At 39.2% G+C, this 20435-nt stretch overlaps 2 protein-coding genes across 6 annotated transcripts in view; one reads left to right on the top strand and one right to left on the bottom strand.

Annotated features, from left to right (window-relative positions):
• The window catches only part of LOC6545554 (whirlin), a 36255-nt gene extending 15970 nt beyond the window's left edge, over positions 1-20285 (top strand). Inside the window, exons 5-18 of one of the 5 annotated variants that reach the window (XM_026978021.1) lie at positions 25-320; positions 794-1114; positions 1177-1348; positions 1429-1539; positions 1600-1629; positions 2897-2991; positions 3370-3646; positions 4326-4397; positions 10066-10071; positions 11256-11336; positions 13660-13746; positions 14401-14595; positions 14652-14744; positions 14819-15247. In XM_026978021.1, coding sequence (XP_026833822.1) covers positions 25-320; positions 794-1114; positions 1177-1348; positions 1429-1539; positions 1600-1629; positions 2897-2991; positions 3370-3646; positions 4326-4397; positions 10066-10071; positions 11256-11336; positions 13660-13746; positions 14401-14595; positions 14652-14744; positions 14819-14947 — 1965 coding nt within the window. In that variant the 3' untranslated portion in view covers positions 14948-15247. Of the gene's footprint in view, positions 1-24; positions 321-793; positions 1115-1176; positions 1349-1428; positions 1540-1599; positions 1630-2896; positions 2992-3369; positions 3647-4325; positions 4398-10065; positions 10072-11255; positions 11337-13659; positions 13747-14400; positions 14596-14651; positions 14745-14818 lie in introns of all 5 variants that reach the window. The other 4 variants (XM_026978022.1, XM_026978023.1, XM_026978025.1 and 1 more) reach the window with 4 other exon arrangements.
• LOC6545615 lies at positions 4594-8812 on the bottom strand. The gene is made up of 2 exons (XM_015158464.2): positions 8621-8812; positions 4594-5012 (listed from the first exon to the last, which is right to left on the bottom strand). Exon 2 carries the CDS (start codon positions 4994-4996, stop codon positions 4760-4762), a length of 237 nt encoding a protein of 78 aa, XP_015013950.1. The 5' UTR covers positions 4997-5012; positions 8621-8812; the 3' UTR covers positions 4594-4759.
• Positions 20286-20435: the final 150 nt, after the last annotated feature.

Genomic DNA, 20435 nt, shown 5'->3' with positions numbered 1-20435 from the left:
TTGCCACATTTTTTCTTAACGCAGAGATGTGTGCAGATACTGAAATCGTCACGTCAAATCAGTATGACGGTGCGAGCGCCGCCCACTCTGAACTCGACCGCCCCGCTCCACGGATTCGGTCCGCCCTCCCGCGACCCCATGTACGCGTCGATGGCTCCCCCCCTGCACCCACAGAACCAGGCGGCAGCGGCAGCAGCGGCGGCGGCGGCCTCCGGGGCGGGTCTGCCCTTCCGCCAGACCTGCTCCTGGATGGACCGCCACGGACGACCCGCCTCCCCGCCCATGGAGTACGGGGGCAGGCGCAGCGAGCGAAGGGATCGGTGAGTACATAGGATACATAGTCATAAATATCGAACAAGCCCTCTTCAAAAAATGCCTAGCCACCCAACAGAGGTGGAAATATCACCTTCACTACTATACTATACTGAAGATCCAATAACTTAAGCTTGGAATAATATTCTATAACTTAAGCCACCCAACAGAGGTGGAAATATCACCTTCATACTACTATACTATACTGAAGATCCAATAACTTAAGCTTGAAATAACATTCTGTAACTTCCTCGAAATATTCATAGTATTTTGGATTCAGTATCTTATCTTGAGATAAGAGCAACTCTTATTTTACTTGTTAAAGAAAATGTTAAAAACTTTAGAGTCCGGTAAACTAAATAATTGAAAAAGGTCGTTCTGAGGATTATAGGGTATGCCTTTGAAAATGCCCCCTACTCCAAAAGAATGTCGCCTCTAGCTTAACATCTTAGTTAACATCCTAACACCCTATACCCATTAGAATACGTCGTGTGGAGCTGCTGATAGAGCCGGGCCAGTCTCTCGGACTGATGATCCGTGGCGGCGTGGAGTACGGCCTGGGGATCTTTGTCACCGGCGTGGATAAGGACAGCGTGGCGGATCGATCCGGACTGATGATTGGCGACGAGATCCTCGAGGTCAATGGGCAGTCCTTTCTCGATGTGACGCACGACGAGGCGGTGGGTCAGTTGAAGTACCACAAGCGCATGTCGCTGGTGATACGGGACGTGGGCAAGGTGCCCCACTCCTGCACCTCCATCGAGATGGAGCCCTGGGACGCGTACAGTCCAACGGGCACACGGTGGGTCTCGACACAGCTGAAATCTCTTTTCCATTCTACAAGATCGACCTTTGGCCTTACAGAGCACGCCGAAAAGGTCAAATTGCGACCATGGTGGAGGAGAAGGCGCGCTCCCTGCTGCCCCGTCATCACTTTGCAAGCCTTTCCTACTATATTGCGGAATATAGTGCGAAAGCAATGACCATAGATGCCTTTGTTGCCGTCTTGTTAGAGATGTTAGATACGTACGAAAAGGTGAGTTTTTATAGTCTAAGAAAAAGAGCATTTAAGCTAGGGAAACTAATATATTTACATCAATAAATTTCCCATTGCAGCACACGCTAGTGACGGAAATACGGGAATTAGTTTTCCCCGAGGATCGCACGCGATACGATGAGCTCGTCTATCGCAGAGAACGCGATCCTTATAGCGTGGATAGGCATAGGGTAAGCCCAATCATCGCTATGCCCAGTTAACCCCTATGTAAACTTTATAATCTTTTACAGCGTAAGGGAGACCCCGCCCGTGATTTGCCGGTAAGCTTTTTAGAAGATTTATTCTACGACACAGACACAATATATACTTAGTTAAGAGGGAGACACTTCTATATCCCACAAATACACACTGAGCATGTTCAGCCAAATAAACTCTAACTATACTTTGACTGCTGTTCAACCGGTCAACTGTCTACTATTCGTCTATATATCTACTCTACTACCTATACTATATCTTACACAAAGTGTTTATTGTTTAGTATATCTTTCTCTTCTTGTTGTTGTCGTTGATAATTGTTGTCACTGTATGTTTGTAACTTTTACTTTAACTTATTTGTTCCAACTGTAGAAAAATACAAATAACACTCGACAAAAGAAAATCAAAACAAAACTTGTAGTTTAATTGTTGAACGAGATACACTTGATACTTTCTATAGCCACCCAACTCTAAACCAGTTATTGCTTCTTTCATTTCCCAAATTTTTGCATGTAATTTTCTTTTATTTATTTTTGAGAAAGCTTTCAGAAACTCGCTTACATCTGATTCGGCCCTTTGCAAGTAAAATTGCATTTCAAAACAAAAACAATCAAATCGAATGTCAATTTTTCCAAACAATACCCACATACATACAATCTTACTCTACATTGTAGTGGCGAAGTTTCTACATATTTTATAGCAATAAGAAGAGGACCGTTTGTAAAATTATGTAATTTAAGCAAAAATGAAAACAAATCGGTCATAAACATTTCTTCATGGAAATTCAACGCAATTTAATTATTTTCCAAAGTGCAGTTGACTCCAAATGAGCCAAACTGTGGTTGTACATACGGAATACAAAAAACTTAGCTGCTTTGATAATGGGGTATGACAAGGCTCAGCCTAATAGTAATCTTTAGATTTAGTACACTAATTAAGTAATAAAATTATTGTATAAATCAAATTGATCTCATGTAACCCCACGTTAAAAATGCACTTAAAATGGATAACCAAGAACCACAACAGTCACCATGAATCAGCACCAATATAAAATACAAATCAATTTACATATCTACCGATCGAAGTACGAATGCACTCCCAATCACTCTATCTTTGTCGCTCTACCTTAGACGCTATCTCTCTCTCGCTCTCTCTTCATCTCTCTGTCTATGCTCGGTAGAATTCTACGGAAGTCTAGATTAGAGCCCCTCTCACTCTCACTCTCACTCACTGTCAAACCTTTCAGCTGTCACTGTCTCACTCGCAAATCGTATGCAAGCCAAATCGTTCGTTTCGTTCCATTCCGTACCATTCCGTTCCGTTCGCCAACAGGTAACAGCCGACGATTTGGAAATAATAGCCGCCACCGGACGGAGTCCTTCGTCGGACTCGGGCCTGGGCATGACCGTAACGGATATACATAAACGGTACCTAGCCACTTACCCTTAATCCATGTTATCCCATATCCCAAAAATCCCCTCCTGAACAGTGTTGGATAGGGTAGTAGTAGTTTCCAAAGATTCACAAAGGCTTATCCAACATTACCATAGTGTGCAGGTAAAAAGGTAAAGAACTCGAACTTTGCTAAGAGCTTATAGAACTAAAAATGCTTTTATTATAATTCGGAGCTATAACAATTTAAGAATTATCATTGTGTGAAGTCAATTCCGAACGAATTGTAAGTAATATACTTAGTTTTATTAGGAAAGAAGTTATGTTGATGTATAGGGATTTCCCAACACTGACCCCGAACCACCCACTTCCCATCATAACAGTTAACTGACCTGTGTATATGTGTACGCTAGACCCGCACTACAGTTGCCCCATCGGCCCATGTCGGCGGGACCCATACTGCATCGCTCACAGCCAGCATCACATTATCAGACAGCCAGCAACCAGTCCTCATCATCATTGTCGCCTCCACAACAACAACAGCAGCAGCAACAACACTATCCACCCCACCATGCCTCATTGCGTCATCTGGGCGGAATCGGCGGCAGCGTGGGATCCGGTCGTCATCACCACCAGCCGTTGGGACCAGGTCTATTGAAATTCAAGCAGGCCAAACACAATCAGCAACAGGTCAGGACCGAAGCGAGTCGCGCGTATAGGGTAGCAAGCCACCACTTAAAGTCTACTTTCACTGTTTCGCAAGCTGTTCTATTCTAAAAATGTAGATCTTCCAAAGATACCTACTTCGAAACATTCGTATCTAGGCTCTTTGATGAAAATTACTTGATGAGTCTTCTGAGAAAGTTTCCGCTTTATTTTCTAAAAATATTTTTTGGCACCGAAATTTGTACCTTGCCAATATGCTGTATTTTAAGTTTTTCTAAGCTTTGATTAAAAAAAATTGACATTCGGCTGGTAACATCGCCGAGTTTTGAGATTTCCAGCTCTCGTCTGTCTGTTGTATATGTTTTGTCTTATTTTGTATTTTTAGTGGTTTTATGTCTCTGTCTATCTGTCTATCTACTTTTTGTATCTTTGTCACTCGTTGTATGTAACGTCTTTGTCGTTTTTTATACGTTTGAATCTTTTTCCATGTTTGTCCAACTGCTCAATGTGGTTGATGTTTGCGTTTTTGTCTCTGTTTCCGGTTATGTTGTACTTCCTTATTAAATGTTGTCCAATTGGCTATTGAGTGTTGTAATAGTGTTAAGTCGCATTTAGACCAGTGCCAAACCGAATTGGCCGTCGAGCAGAGAAGCACATAAGCCGCTGAAAAATGTATCTTGTAAATTCTTTTATCCCGGCTTAGGAATACGGCTGTGATGAGCACAGAACTCGCCGGGGCAGCGAAACCCTTTTACCGGAATACGAACCAGATGCGGTGAGTAAGCGAGTCGATCGCGAATTTGTCGTAGGATCTGATATTTCTGGGGATTAAATATTATAGTTTATAAATAGTAGAGCAACTGATTAACCACATAGTTCCAAGTAACACTCTCAATAATTCATTTGCTCATGCCATGAAGTTTCATTTCATGATCAGCACTCTTATTTAAGAACCCGCCTTATGAAAAAGCTCCATTTTTGTATACTTTAATTCTTTGTATCTGCAACTGTATCTGTATCTGTTTCTATCGTACGTTAACTAAACTAACAGCTAGACTTAAGCACTATCCTAAGTAGGTATCGTATATTATGTGGGTTATGCAGCATGTTTGCCCAGCCAGTGAGTGTGGGTCCTTCTCACATCTTGTCGTGCATGGAGGAGCCCTCGGCCACCATGGGCAGATGGTAATCGCGTGGCGGCGTAAAGGGTCGCACAAAGTGTCGCCACTGACGGTGGTGCAGGGGCGGGGGCGGCTGGATGGGCGTGGCACCGCCGGCTGTCACCGCATGATGGTGCTGCTGATGGCAACTGTTGGGCTCAAATTTCGGGCGTGGTATGCGCAACTGTTTGATCTCCGTCAAATAGGTCTCCATGTTGTTCGCTCGTCGCCTGTTGATGTTTGATTTTGTTTAAATGATTTGTTGGTCTTTGGCAAAGTTGCAATCAGTGTGGAGTGGACTTTGTTTGAGGGTTTGACGTTGCACTCGTTGGCAAAAAGTCAGGGAAAATAAATAAAGGAACTGCGTGGCTTTTCCAGTCCCCCAGTAAATTCAATTTAACTAACACATTATGCTGATAAATTGAATTAAAGCTAATAATTTAGAGCTCAGCTCTACGTTACTGCAGCTTATAGATCAGCGTGTTGTCTTAATTGATTGCTTTAAGTCAAGCCTTTAATATTTATTAGTATTTCAATGTTATAATATTTCTTAGTAAAAATGGTTTTAAACTTATATTCGAAGCGGAGTAACTTTAATAGTTTCAAAAGACTCAAGAATGTAATTGCAAAGACAACGCAGTTAAAACTCGTTGAAACTAGCTAGAAGTGCAGGGTAATGAAAAACTATTTTTATGTGCAGCTAACTTCACTTATGCACTTAACTTCTTATTTGAGTTAGAGCGAAAAGACGAGCTCTTCAATCTTTTGATGAATGTTTCCCCTGCGCGCAAACTTCACCGGGCACCCACAACTTGTTGAGTAAGTGCAGCAAAAGTGAAAGTAAACCCACCGCCAAAACCCCAATGTACGGTGGTGCGGTGCTATGTGTGTTCGGCTAGAAGACAAGACAAGAAAATTGCAATAATTTCCGCAAAAGGCGTTCAACCGTATCACATGCAGACAGTCAAGTTCAGGGCAGGATTTTGGATTGCAGTTCGCAAGAAATTGATTTGGATGGCTGTAGCAGCGGAGAGTAGCTGTATGAGTAGCTGTAGCTAAACGGCTGGCGATCCGCTTGCTTAGCCCTGTTTACACAGCTGACACCATTTGGGCCGGCTTGACCGACCGACCGACCGATGAACGATGAACGATGGCCAATGGACTGGCGTACTGTCGTACTGGAAGACTGAAAGACTGGATGACTGGATGACTGGAGGACGGACCAGGGCCAGACGGCAGCAGCTGAGTAACCAGTTTGATTTCAACTACAACTGACAAACAACTTTTTGTTGGATGTCGCTTGTCTGGCTTATGGGACACTCACTTTTTCGAAATTACAGGGAATCGACGGACTCGGGGATAGAAATCGAGGTGGGGAGATGGGTAGATGGGTAGATGGGGAGTTCGGGCCAGAGCAACGGCCAAGACCAAAAGCTCGAAGTGGGTCATTAGAGAAATGTACTAAATAAGGTACAAAACTTTGTCAAGAGCAAACGTAAATGGAAAGTAAATTGTTGTAGCTGCAAGTTTTCGATCCAAAAGCAAGTAACGGAGAAGTTGTTGTTTATAGTGTAAATAAACCATTTGGATGCGTAGCGAAAACCAGTCTGAAGAATCTGAAAACAAAAACAAAAACAAACCCAAATCCGGTCTACAAATTCAATGGGTGTCAAATATAATTATGAGATTGAGCCCAGTCGGTAAACTGTCAGTTTGAAGACATGTCTGTCAATAGAGAACACTCTTACCCATCATAATGAGAACCTTAATTGTGGCAAAGGGGCAGGGAGGTGCGAAGTCTCGAATCTTGATTAACTGTTATGACAAACTCTTTTACGTCTATCCATTATGTTGTTTTAGCAATCCGGACAGCCCGTCATCTTTTGACATTATTAATTATACTTGACTGGGTTCCCCGGTGGCTACATAATTATGCTACTCTTTAAATACTCTTTAAAACTGTTCGTTAGCCCAGGGAAACGTTCTAAAGACATCGAATTTCGCCTTAGTATAAGCTATGTTTTGAAAACTAACATTCAGTTATTAAAACTGAAAACATTGTTTTATTTCACAAGATTTTTATGATTAAACAAATTAATATACACTGTTACACAATCAATATTGGTTAATGGCTAATAGCATAGCCTTGCGACATTATCTTTTATTGCATTCCATATCTTTTGACAGTTGACAGTTTTTGCAAGCCCCAATATTATTTGAATTTAAAAACCATAATTTGCTCGACCTTGCAACGGCATTACTAAAATCCAGCTTTACTACTGAATTGCGTTCGGAAACTCCATCGATTTGGTTGACCAACCAGTGCTGAACGCCGATCGCCCCCACCCTCCTCCGCTGAGTATCTAATGACAAAGAGGAGGCCCCGCAGTTCCCCAAATCCCCCAGACTCCGAGTGAACAACGAGGTCAATGGCATGTGCTATGAATGATGATTGCCAGCTTTTCGATTCGAGTTACAAAAATGAGCTACTACATAGCAATAGCTATGGCTAAAAAAACATCATCAAATACGACAACAAATCTTCGCTGCAAAGTTTGCAAAGTCATAAATTTGATTGATTTTGAAATGGTTGCCCTGAGCAGCTTACCAAAAGAGGCAAAAAAAAAAAATATATTTGAACAAATTGGGAGTAAAATTGCCCGAAAATGATGTGCGTAGGGAAAATACAGTTAAATGGGCTGACATCTGGCAATTGACTGAAAGTTTCCATTATTGTGTGGAAAATTCTCTTTCTCTGCTGTGAAAGTTGTGGTTCCCGGTTTAAAAAAAAGCTGAACTTGGAGTTGTTCCTTTGGTTCTGGTGAAATTTTTCTCGTTCTTTCAGTCGGAACCTTTTTTGTTAACTTTTTCATAAGTTAAACAAAAGGCGAACATTTAAATTGTTGTCTAATTCACACTATTGTTATGCCAACGATGAAGTCAGACAGGCCTGAGATCAGAGTTGAGTTCTGTGCTGTGACACTGGATATGAATAATTGTGTTCACATTTTGGGCTAGCTCATTGACCTATAAAGAAACTGACAGCTGACCGAATGTCTTGGAATAATTTATCAAATCTCTGGCTCCGAATTTGACGATCGTCTGTGATGTGAAGTGGGTCAAAGTTGGCTAGAATCGATTGGTTAACCGAAACCAATTTTTATGAACTCATGAAGCGTGATCTCTTTGTGAACATCCGGAGCAATCTCCATTAGGTTTCTCCTCGGAAAAGGGGTATTCGTATTTATGCTTTTTGTAATGGCAATTACTTGAGTCAGTTGTCAGTGCCCTTAGGCCCAAATGACTCTGAAAGGCTGTCTAAAAAGCCATTAAAAGCCTTTCGTTCGTTGGTTCTGTGTTTTTGCGAAGTGTTTCTAGCCAAGCGTTTTGGCTTTCCCTACAGCTGACAGGCGATGGTTTTTCTGGGTCGAAATGTTTAGCAACTATTTCGCAGTCTTACCACCTAGAATCCCCCCATTTCCGCAAGGTAACATAATTGCAAAAAAGAAAGACAACAAATCAGGCGAAACCGCTGTCTGACTGCGTCTTAACTTCATTCTGGCAATTAAAAAAAGTAACAAAGGAAATTGGCTCAGCCGAAAAAGGTGAGAAATAGAAGTTAATTGAATGCAAAACTCAAAGCAATAAAACAGTTTCGCCTGCCAAAAGGCAGTGATGATATAACCAACCACAGAAGAGCCAGACCAAACTTCTGCTACCATTATTATGTATGCAACAAATTGGGCAGCAAACAGAGCGCGAAATGTAACGAAACGCGAGATTTGTCAACTCCACTGGCAACTTGTTTCTCGTCCAATTTAAGCCTCGTAATACGCACTTTTAGCTGATGCTTGTTGGCCGCACAAATCGGTGTTAACGTATATTCCTCCCTCTGATGACTGGGATTTCAACCTCACGCTCGAAGCGACGACGCGCGACTGAAACTGCAGACTTCTCTGAAGGTAGAGCTGCGGCGGAGTCCATAGTTTCTGCTGCTGCTGCTGCTGCTGCTGCCCGGTTGTAGTTGCTCATGTTGCTGCTGTTGTTTCTGCTGCGATTGCTGCCAAAAGCCAACCAAGTTGACGATGCCCAGCCAGCCGCAGCAGCAGCAGAGTTACTCTATTTTGGCAGAGTCGTGGGCAGATCGTACATGGTTTGACCAAAACTTGAAGAGGCCTTGTGAACAGCTAAAAATAGTTGAGCTTCTGCAGCTAACTATCATCTGAAGTCAAACGAGAAGCCTAAACTTGTGTAACAAAGTTCTGTAGCAGTGGCTGGCTGTACCTCTGAATCAAAAACACTAATTTCGCTATTAGAATAAATATGTTAATTATAAAACGGTATTAAAAAGGTAAAGGCAATTAACAATCAATGGCTGCAAAACTAATTTAATTAACGCTCAGATTTATAGAATTGCTTATTGACAATTCCAATAAATATTTTACTAACTTGAAGTGCTACTATTTCACGAATAACATAACTTTAAACCAAAAATAAGTGAATTTATATTACATTATATACCTATATGTTAAGATATGGTTCCTTTAATAATTTATTTACTTATACAACTCAACAAAACTTAAATTCAGACACTTATTACTGCAAGCGTTTGACTTTGCTAGAGCATTTTTGAGTTGGCTTGGCATATGCATATTTTCCGTCTTGGGGTTTTATTGTTGCGTTAAGTTTTGCTTTCTTTGACGTTTTGCCACTGAACGTTTTCCCAGTTACTTTTTATGGCCTAGTAATGTAAAAAATTACCCACAGCGACGACAGAAACAATGGCAGCCGATTTGATAAACAAAGATTGTCAATATTTATGACTAAAAATTGTACTGCAATTATATCGCCAAGATTTATGTACGAGTACATGCTGTAAGTGCGAGTGTAAGAGCGCGATTTACGCAATGCTCAAACTAGAGTGACAAATAAATAACGTGTATCTGTGGGATACTGCAGCTGCCATGCACTGCAGCTGTGCTGCGTTTTCGGTTTCCTTCGGCCACTGATATTTTTTGTGTTTCTCTATGTTTACCAATTTGGTTTTTTTTGTTTTGCTCGAACATGACGTAAACGGAAAATTTGTCATTTCTGCCGACTAACTCTGGGCAGCAGTTGATGGCCAGAGTGGCGTTTGCATTTGGCATTGAAAAGAGATGAAGCTCATTAGCAGCTAAGCGGCGATAATTAATTTTCCTTTTTTTGGCTTTCCATCTTCTTTTTTCGCCACCGTTACACGCTGCGTATGCGCAATGGACTGCAAATCGCATTAATGGCGAACAGGAACAGGTAAGCTCGATGTTTTGCTGCATTCGCCGTTTGTTACACTTTAAGCACTTTCCGAAACTATCTTTTCGACACTCACACGCACACACACACACACACACACACACACACACACACAACCAAATGCCAAACACACACAACACATACACATATATAGACACCAAATAAATATACATACATACGTACATACTTAACAAAGGAAAACCAATAAGGAAGCAAGCGTAACCAAAATGCAACAAAACCTCTTGTAAATATTTAGCCCGCTACTCTGTTTTAAGCCATTCTCTAACTAATTTCGCCGCTGGTGATTCGTGTGCATAATTTTCCAAATGCAAGAGGTGGGAACGTGAACGTGGGCGTATTGCAGCCCCATGCAACGGAGCTTTTGAGAAGATTACCTCACAAAGTTTTGATATAACCAAAGCTAATTAGCAATTGAACGCGTTTTAGTAGGCGTAGGCATAGACTAATCCGCGATTGCTCACTTGTGCAAAGGAAATTCCAGTTGAAGCCGAAAAGTATGCTTTAAAAGTATACGCCACTTTCAGCCCGGCCAGCAACATATGTAGCCCAGCTGGCTTATCAACATGATGCCAAGCAGCATTGGTTGCACAGAGCTATCGAGAAAATGTAGAAAGTTCTTTAGTATTTATATTTAAAAACATTACATTTGTATGAGTAAACTAGCTGCTATAGAAATATATATAACAATGTAATATTACCTATAACTGCAGTAGCAATTGTAAAAATAATCTGATTTAAAAACATAATCAAACCCATATCATGGTTAAGACACTAGGTATTCGATTCCAATAGTAAATCTAAGTAGTTATGGTTCAGTAACAGTTCAAAAAGTAACATATAACCTCCCGTATTCTTCTACTTCTTATCCAGTAACAAACTTCAAAGTAGCTTGACTAGCTTTAAACAAACTATAACCTAGGAACCCCACAAAAAAGACCCACAAATCCTCCTATTTCTTTATCTCTTTAAAACCAAGCACACTGATTTTTCCCCCCTGATTTTCACTCGAGTTTCTCATTTCACCCGGCGCCCTCACAACTTTTGTTATACCACCATCAGAGATCCATTGAATTCAGATCGTTTTTGAGTTCGTGAGACTTCCGTGACCTCTTGTCCCGTACTTCCCGAAATTGTTCTTGTTTGTTCATTTGTGTGCATTTCAGGGCGGCTACTTAGATGGACTGCGTTCACATTTGGGTGGTTTAACACAACGTGTCAAATCATGGTATTGGGGACGACCTCTAGTAAGTGCCAATGTATTTTTCGTTAAACGTTAACAAACGAAAACAAACCAAATACCTAATAATAAAACGACACCAGCAACCACAAAATAGAAATTGTGTTCGCAAGTTGAGTGGATTCATTTTTGTCTGCGAAATGTTCTCACAGTCTGCATTTTGTTTTTCTTTTGGAACAGACCTTTCAATTTGCATCTCGTTGCATTCAATTTAGCCTGAACTACTTAGTATTGTTGCTATCACTCTCTCACTCGCTCTCTATCTCTCTCTATCTCTCTGTAACTCTGTCTCTCTCTATTAAATAACTTAATTAACTTAACCGTTTTTGAATGTGCATTGCAACGAAAGCCACTGCAAGTGCCATAAAAATAAACAAAATTAAAAGATTGTTTTTATTGAATTCGGTTGCATATCCAGCATTTTGTGTTGTATTCGTAGGAAGTGTAATTTAGTTTTGTGCTCTCATTCCAAATCAAATTTTGCTTGACCCACAAGTTAAACAACATTATTTTCCATTGTGTATCGTTTTATTTTATTTTTCGTGGCGCACTCGAAAACTTTTCATATAGATTTCCTTAGTCTCTTTTTGTAAAGTAATTGTCAATGTAAGTATCTTAAAACAAAAGCTAAACAAGACACAAGACTAAAAATCCAACAATGCATTTAAAAGCAAAAGGTCAAGCCTTCAAGACAAAAAACGAACAAAAGTGAAAACTAAATAGAAAACCAAAAAAAAAAAAAGAGAAAAGCTTGAAAAATACATTTGCACATTTACGCATGAGTCACCCCGATTTCTAAACACACGCAAATATCAATATCCGTTCAGCATCAAATAAATTGGTCTTGGTTCACCGCCAGCCATGATTCACCAATAATTCACCACTCACACATCGATTTGTAGTGTTCTTACCATTTCTTTTCATTTGCCCTGTAATTAGTGTAAATCCCGATTTATGTTGGCCTTTATTTTAGCTGCTGCTCCCCCCACACACACACACACAGAATAACACCACACACACGCACCAAAATCCTAGTTGTAGTTGGCAGCTCTTAGTCCTGTAATATACTCGTAAGTTGAAGTTCAAGTTTTAGTTAGCGCTACATTTGGCCCCAACTAGTCCGACTTAGTCTAGCTACCGAAATCTAAGTGTCTTAGTTGCCAAATCTAAACATTAGCTTTTATAAATAGATTGTATATTTACTGTATAGTTGCAAAGCCTTAAATTGCACCAACTCAATGACCAACACAACCCAGCCACACAGACAAATTCCACAGAAACGCACACAGCACTCGCATACTCATAATTGCACTTTGACCTCAGCTTTGATCAAGATTCAATTTAGGTGGAAAGCCGATTAGTCTTCATTGTCCAAATCACTTTCATCGACTGCTACGAATGGTACGACTTAAGTGTTGATTATCAAGGTGCTTTCGGCACAAAAATATCTGAAGTCGTCTACGATTGCCACCTTTGTATGGCTAGCTTGAAAATTAATCAAATTATTTTATTTGATTCCGGATTGATTCATTCAAGTGTTTTTAGTATTCTTACTATCTTGCGCCTTCGTTTTCCGATTAAAGATACACTGCACTCCGCAGTGACAAAACTGAAAAACCACTGGCAAGCCAATCGAGCAATCAAGCTTACATCGACGGATAATCCAATATGGTTAGAGGTAACCAAAAAATGCAAAGCAAAGAGGAAAAATAGATGAAAGCTCTGCAATTCAAAGCAAGTCAGCTTGGCTCAGCTCAGTTCAGCTCAGTTTAGTTCAGTTCAGCTCAGTTCACTTCGGATGCCAATCGATATCCACAATCTCTGACTGTCACCATCTCTATCTCTATCTCTTTCTGAAGCACGCTTTGGCATATGCTGTCCCACCGAAACCACCCATCCACCGACCCGAAAACAACCCCACCACTCAATTTAACCCACCGTATAGTCAAATGTCATACTTTATTCAATTAAATTTCTATCTGTATGTTTGAAAGTGAGCGCGTACCCAAGCAAACAGCAAACACTTTCTAAAGCGTCTACAATCAAGAACTTAAAATATATATTCTAACCATATCACACACGCAAGCAATACAGTCTACCAAGAAATCTACAACGTTTTTTAATCTCTACTACAAGCAACTACAACGAATTCTTATGCAATTATCTCTACTATTTTCATTTTACATTCAACTTATTGTACGACCAAAAATCAATCAAATGTTTGCTCACTATGCAAAACCCAAAAAATACAAACCAATTCATTGCCAAAATACATTGTGGCCACATATTTGAAAACCGTAACCGAAACCGAAACTAAATTAAATGAATAGGAGTTGGCCACAAAACTCTCAAGAAGTTTCGATATGAAGGAAGAAGGCGGCACATTGCTGGGCGATAAAGGTGTACGAAGGCATCAGGTGAGTGCTACTCGAAAATAGTGCAAGCACACTAAATTAAATCAGATATCTACAAATAATAATAACTGAATACAGCACTTGAATGCCAAAAAGAGAAACCAATATAGGTTTCAGCTCGAAATTAACAGAGTTAATATCTTATCATAAGACTTTCGTCGGTTTTTCTATTAAATTCTATACGATTCGGTCACCCCAGAACATTTCATGATTCATTCCAAACAAATCACACAAAAGTTTCTACTTTCTATCTCTCTAATTCTCTTTACCTAACTCCAAAATAAACAGCAACTGTACCATTGAATATTTTTAACTAGCAATATACTATGTAAATTTGAATTGGCCTACCTTTTCATAGCTTGAACCGTTTCCTATTGTTTGAACCACACGTAAATAAGTACAAGAACCCAAAACAATATATACAAATTCCTTGAATCAACCAATTGTTAAATTGCTTGCCTTTACCAAATCACAGAATCTACCTTATCAGCTTGAACCAAGTTACTTTTAATCAAACCAATACACAATTTGAACTGTAAGCTAATCTTAGATTTAAGGCCAATGGAATATTTTTGACCAAGCCGGGCAAACCTACTGAAATCTCGAATATCTAGCTTAAAGTTTTATTTTCATGAAATTGGCCTATTTATTTTACAGTCCATGCAGCGTCTGTCAGCGGAGCAGAATGGTGGTTCAACGACTGAACAAACACATGAACACAATCCAAACGTCGTACCTGATCATAGAGGCAACTTACACATTACAGTTAAGAAAACCAAACCAATTTTAGGTATTGCTATCGAAGGTGGTGCTAATACAAAACACCCGCTCCCTAGGATAATCAATATCCATGTAAGTGTGCAATAAGTCAAAAAATCACATTTGAGACTCAAATGCTTGGCAAATAGGAAAATGGTGCAGCATTTGAAGCGGGCGGCCTCGAAGTCGGACAACTCATCCTGGAGGTGGATGGAACCAAAGTGGAGGGTCTACATCATCAGGTAAGCCACATTAAATGTTAGCCCCTCATTGCCCGTTGGAGGTATTAATATGACGATTTTATTTGATTTGCCAGGAGGTTGCGCGACTAATAGCCGAATGCTTTGCTAATCGTGAAAAGGCTGAAATAACCTTCTTAGTTGTCGAAGCAAAAAAATCAAATTTGGAACCGAAGCCGACGGCGCTGATATTTTTAGAAGCCTAACATTTGCTTGCCCTGCCGGCCAGTGACCCATTGGAACGACAAAAACTCGAGTTCCTTTACGAATGGGGCATCGATTTAACAGAGACGCCAAAACCAATGCCAACACCAATACCGCTAACGAAAGCCAAGAATCCGCCGCCACTGCCCCATGAGATGCACAACAACATCAACACCCAGTATGGCAGCAGTGCGGCGCTCAGCAATCATCAACCTCATCAGCATACGCATCCACATCCCCAGCAGCAGCAGCAGCAGCAGCAGCAACATTCGAACACAAAAACACCCAACACGAACAACAGCAACACACAAGCAACACCAACAACGGGAACGGGAGCAGCAACAGCTGCCAGCAAACAACAACAGCAACCGGGAAACACCACCAACACACCAACGAAGGCGTCGCGTGAGGCAACTCCCACAAGGGAGCAGCATCAGCAGCATGCCACGCCCACACGCGAGCACCAGCAGCAAACGCCCACGCGCCAGCAGCAACTGCAACGCGAACAGCAGCAGCAACTGCAACGCGAACAGCAGCAGCAACACCATCGCGATAGGCAGCAACATTTTCGCGAACAACGCGAACAACGCGAGCGGGAGTACCAACACGAACACGAACAACACCACCATCACCACCGTGATCACCACGAGCAACACCAACACCAACACCAACATCCACACCAACAACAACACCAACATCACCCCCACCAACAACATCATCATCAATATTCATCCGGATCACAGCAGCAACACCAACGCTACAGCAGCAGCAACAACTACAAATCTCATAATAATTCCGTTTACCAGTAAGGAGAAACCGAATGCAATTCTAGCAATTGGAGCAACAATAACAATTTTTTGGATACATTCTTTCAAAACTGCTACAGCAATTCGATCAGTAAACAGTTTAATTGTGCTACCTTTGTTCAAACAACCGAAGACCCCCGCCCCTCATGCACGCCTCTTTCTACACTGAACACAACGCGCTTGACAGAATATACGAAATTTACCCCAAAATTCCCTGGCTACATCCGATTACTATTGAGTTATATGGATCACCATGTATCGCTTGACTAGGCCCTTCTAGTAATGTGTTAATTTGTTGTAGCTGAAGAGATGCTCTGACCAAAAAAAATATACATATGATTTAAGAAAGTTAAGTCTATAAGGCTTAGACCCGTAAAAACAAATATTTTTTCCTATCAATTTTTTTTTTGTAATATTAAAACAGTTTCTGGAATATCAAATGCAAAATTTTAACACTGCCAAGGTTAAAGAAAAATGTTGAAAATAAAATAATGAAAAATATGAGCATCTCTGTCCAACTTGGCTTTCCGTTCTATATCCATAGTGTAGTATATGGCTCCCCCAAAACTGTCTTTATATCTATTGAAACCAAGAACCACTCCGATCCTCAACTAGAATAACCAGAGAGAAGACCTATCCAGACCTTAGGCATCCTGATCCTAAGACCCTCTATTGAACCACGAACCACGCGCTAGTCGAAAAATGTGTAAATCTGTGTAAACTGTAAAACATATTATTGTATGATTATTATTATTATACTATTGATTATCAAGCGAGCAACGTAGCTTAGACCGTTAGTCATTACTTGTTTGAACTAGTGACAAGACAAGTTTAGGTTCACAAATTACTGTAAGAGCAATGTTATTTGATGATAAACCCACAAAAGCCCCCAAGAAAAGCAACCACAACCGAATAAGGCATACACTAAGAAAATCAAGAGCTTAAAATGTTAAAAATGAACAAGTTAAATATCTAAAAATCCCCTAAACAGTAAGCAAAGAAAAAGTCGATGCAGAGAAAAAATGATGAAACAAGATTTAAGGCACAGGCACTGTAAAATGTAAAAATAACCAGCAAACTAGTAACGAATGTCGCTTTTGTTAGATTCAAACACACACTAAGACACACGAATACACGCATGCACGGCACACACACATACACACGCATGCATATTGCCAAATTGATTGTATTTACATTTTTACATTTACAGCAGCTAATTGAACAAACGCAAAAGATCAACAACAAACAAAAATGAAGCCCACCTAAGCAAAAGATAATTTGTAAAAATTAAAAAATAATCTTAAAATTAAATCACCAAAATGTAAAAAGCTATGAATATATATAAAATGAAGCAAGCAGTAGCTATGGCCACAAAAACACTCACACAACAACACTTACACCAGCACCCACTCAGAAACACTTAGCCCAAAAAGCGCATCTATTCTAAATTTTAACCAAGATATCAAATTATATACCCGCAGTGTTGTTAGGTTAATCGCCATTTTCGTCGACTGAAGTTCTATCATATTTCGAGAAAATTAATTATCGACAACCTTTACAGTTCTACGATTAAATCGATTATTTCGATCAATCTGACAACACCGCAAGGCATATCCCTGTTATTAGTACAACTTAAACTGCACACTGCACAATTTTTGAATGTTTGTTAAATGTTTTAAGGAGCAAAAGACCGACACCAGGAAAATCCGCTGCAAAATTGTATTCTCCTCACCAACTAACTAGGGAAGGATCCTCGCACCCCAAAACAAACCGATCCCAAAACGCAACTCCAACCCAGAAAAATGGTAAACGAATTATGATACTGCTAGGGCAGAAGGACATCTACGTCTGCTCTGCCACTAAAAAAAATGCAAAAATAACATTTACGCTGTAGAGACAAGAAGAAATTAACGCTTAAAATTTGAGGTTGATTGGCATTAAGTAAAAGTTAAACGATGTTGAAGCAGGAAGAGCCGAGCCGACAGGGCGCGATCACGAGCAAGTAAATTAAATTATATAACAACTTTAAACGGGCACGACGAACAACCAGCAAGTGCTTACTATAACTTCATACGTATTGTGTAAAATATTAGCAAAGAAAAAATCCTTTTTATAGATCAAAAAGAAAACAAAAAACCAACGTATTTTTCGCTCTCTATCCTTCACTTTCGATTAAACGATCTACCTATATCTGTCATTCACTCACTCAATCAATCAGTCAGTCGTTCGTTCAGTCAATCGTTTCGGCAAATTTGTTGATTTCGTTTGTTGTGTGTGGAATAGTGTTTGGATTATGAAATGAAACTTTTGCATGTCACAAGAGCAATTTGTTCGCCCTAAGTCCCCCAAGAAAGTTAACTTTGTGTCTAATGATATGTACATATAGGGCATGGATCCTATGCCGGGCTTGTTTTAATCATCTTAAATCTCCAAATGAAAAACTAATTCTCTGCTTAACTCTCTTATTAACTCTCTTTATGTATGTGTCTGTGTGGAAATTGAATACATATACAAAATTATTAAAATTGAAATTGAATTCGTTATATGAGGTATTGTACTTGTACTTTTTGTTGACTATTATGTAATTAAACGCTTTACTGAATATCAGTTATGTAAATTTTTTAGCTAAAATTAAAAATTAAAAACCAAATTCAAGCAAAGAAGCTTATGCTGTTACTTATTGTTAGTGAATTTACCACAAAAACAAATGAAGAAAATCGAGAAAAAAAAGAAAAAAGTTAACTTTTCAAAAATTTATAGATACAAAAAGAAATCATTTTGCAACGTTCATGCGTGAAGAAAAAAATATCAAGGGGATTGCCTTGTGGACGCACTTACGCCTTTGTATATTGCGATACATTTTGATGAGAAGGCTTATCTTAAACTTTGAGAACTACCAGATAAATATCTATTTAATATAACGTATACATGCATACAAGCAACATATAAACATATACCGTATATAAAACGTATGCTAAACTATATCTAAATTGTAAACGACAATGAGAAGCAATTTTAAGCAAAATGAAGAAAACCATTTCAATTTCAACTTCAATACCCCCCCACATGCAAACACACACGGATGAAGTAAACCATTTATGTGAATTAATATGTATAGAACTATATATAACTATGATTACAAACAGCAACAAGGCTATCTATATGCTATGCTAATGAAAGGGTAAACGGCATTTAAACTCATTCAACCAAAACCAACAGAAACCGCATCACACGGAAAGAAATGAAAGCTTATAAATACCATATAGAACCGTATATGTATCATACCATATAGATCCACAACCATGTACCACGTAAATATCGTATCGTAAATAGCAATAGCAGTTAGTTATAGTCAATATGGATAGCTAAACTACCGAATAGCAAAGCCTCAGCCGAAGCAAACTTGTTGTACGATTAAGATTGAGCTAGACTTTTAACCAGAGATAATCCAACTTGTAGATATATCGATATATCACATATAAAATGTATGATTGTGTATATTACCGGATAACAAAAGAACTCTTATGATTTCCAGGTCTCGCTTTTCAGTTGATCCTTATTATGAGCCCCAACTAACTATATATCAAGTCCCCAAAAATCTTTAATGAATTCAGACCAGACCACAAAAACAACCTACAACCAACAACCAACTACAACAAAAACAAACTGTGCCACCTAGTACATAACAAGAAATGGTTATATATCTGTATCTGCTATATAGACACTATAAACACATACAATTCAACACGAACTTGTACTATACCTAGATATACTACATATATATAGAGAGAGAGAAGGAAACATTCAATGCTCACTTTTATATTTTTTATCATACATCCTTGAATCGAGAAAGCTATTGAAAAGGACGCAGAACGAAGCACCGTAAGAACCACTGAACCACAAAGCAAAACAAAGCAAACTAAATCGAACATAGGAAAATTCTCATGCCCAAAGAACATATATTTATATATAGTGTACAAGTTCTATATGCCTAGATATTCGTTCCATTGCTTTTTAGAGCCAATTTGCTTTGCTTGCGAGACAAAATCCCCTGGAAAACCCTAAAAAACCGTACCTACATTCTATTCAGTTCTCTGATCCCAATCAAGATGATAATTAGGAAAGAAAACACCAGGCATAAACGCAAAAGATCGAGCTAAACTAGTGCTTAGTGTTTAATGATAAACAATTCCAATAAAAGTATTTCAGTTGTGTATATTGTAAAGAACAATTATAAATGAACAAATATAAAGTTAAACATTTAAAGAATAATTCAAAAATTTATTGAAACATTAATAAAATAATTGTATTTATCAAAATTAATACAAACCAATTTAAGGCATTAGCATAGCAAAAGATAATGGTATACATAAATTGAAATGAAAATGAACACAAAAAGCGCTGATTTAATATTATATTATTAATTGCAAACAACAAAGTGAAAAACAAATGATATTGTCCTTGGTATTTACATATACATAAAGAAAACAGCAAAAAAAACAAAAGAAAAATAAAAAGAAACGTTTTTTTATATAACCGACATAGATCTTTTCGACCGCTGATCTGCGTGGTTTTGGCCTGGTTGGGCGGTATTGCTTGAGGTTATACTTTTAGAGTCTTGGAGCCACTTCTTATAGGGGTATGCCGCTACTAGAAGAGGATAAGTGATGTAACTATCCTTTTC

This window comes from Drosophila erecta, unplaced genomic scaffold (genome assembly GCF_003286155.1).
Source record: "Drosophila erecta strain 14021-0224.00,06,07 unplaced genomic scaffold, DereRS2 tig00000021-arrow-pilon, whole genome shotgun sequence".
Lineage (NCBI taxonomy): Eukaryota > Metazoa > Arthropoda > Insecta > Diptera > Drosophilidae > Drosophila > Drosophila erecta.
This window is presented reverse-complemented; position numbering and strand designations above follow the sequence as displayed.

Bases quoted from the DNA above. Each gene is read 5' to 3' on its own strand.
- LOC6545615 (XM_015158464.2), bottom strand. From the start codon at position 4,996: ATGGAGACCTATTTGACGGAGATCAAACAGTTGCGCATACCACGCCCG.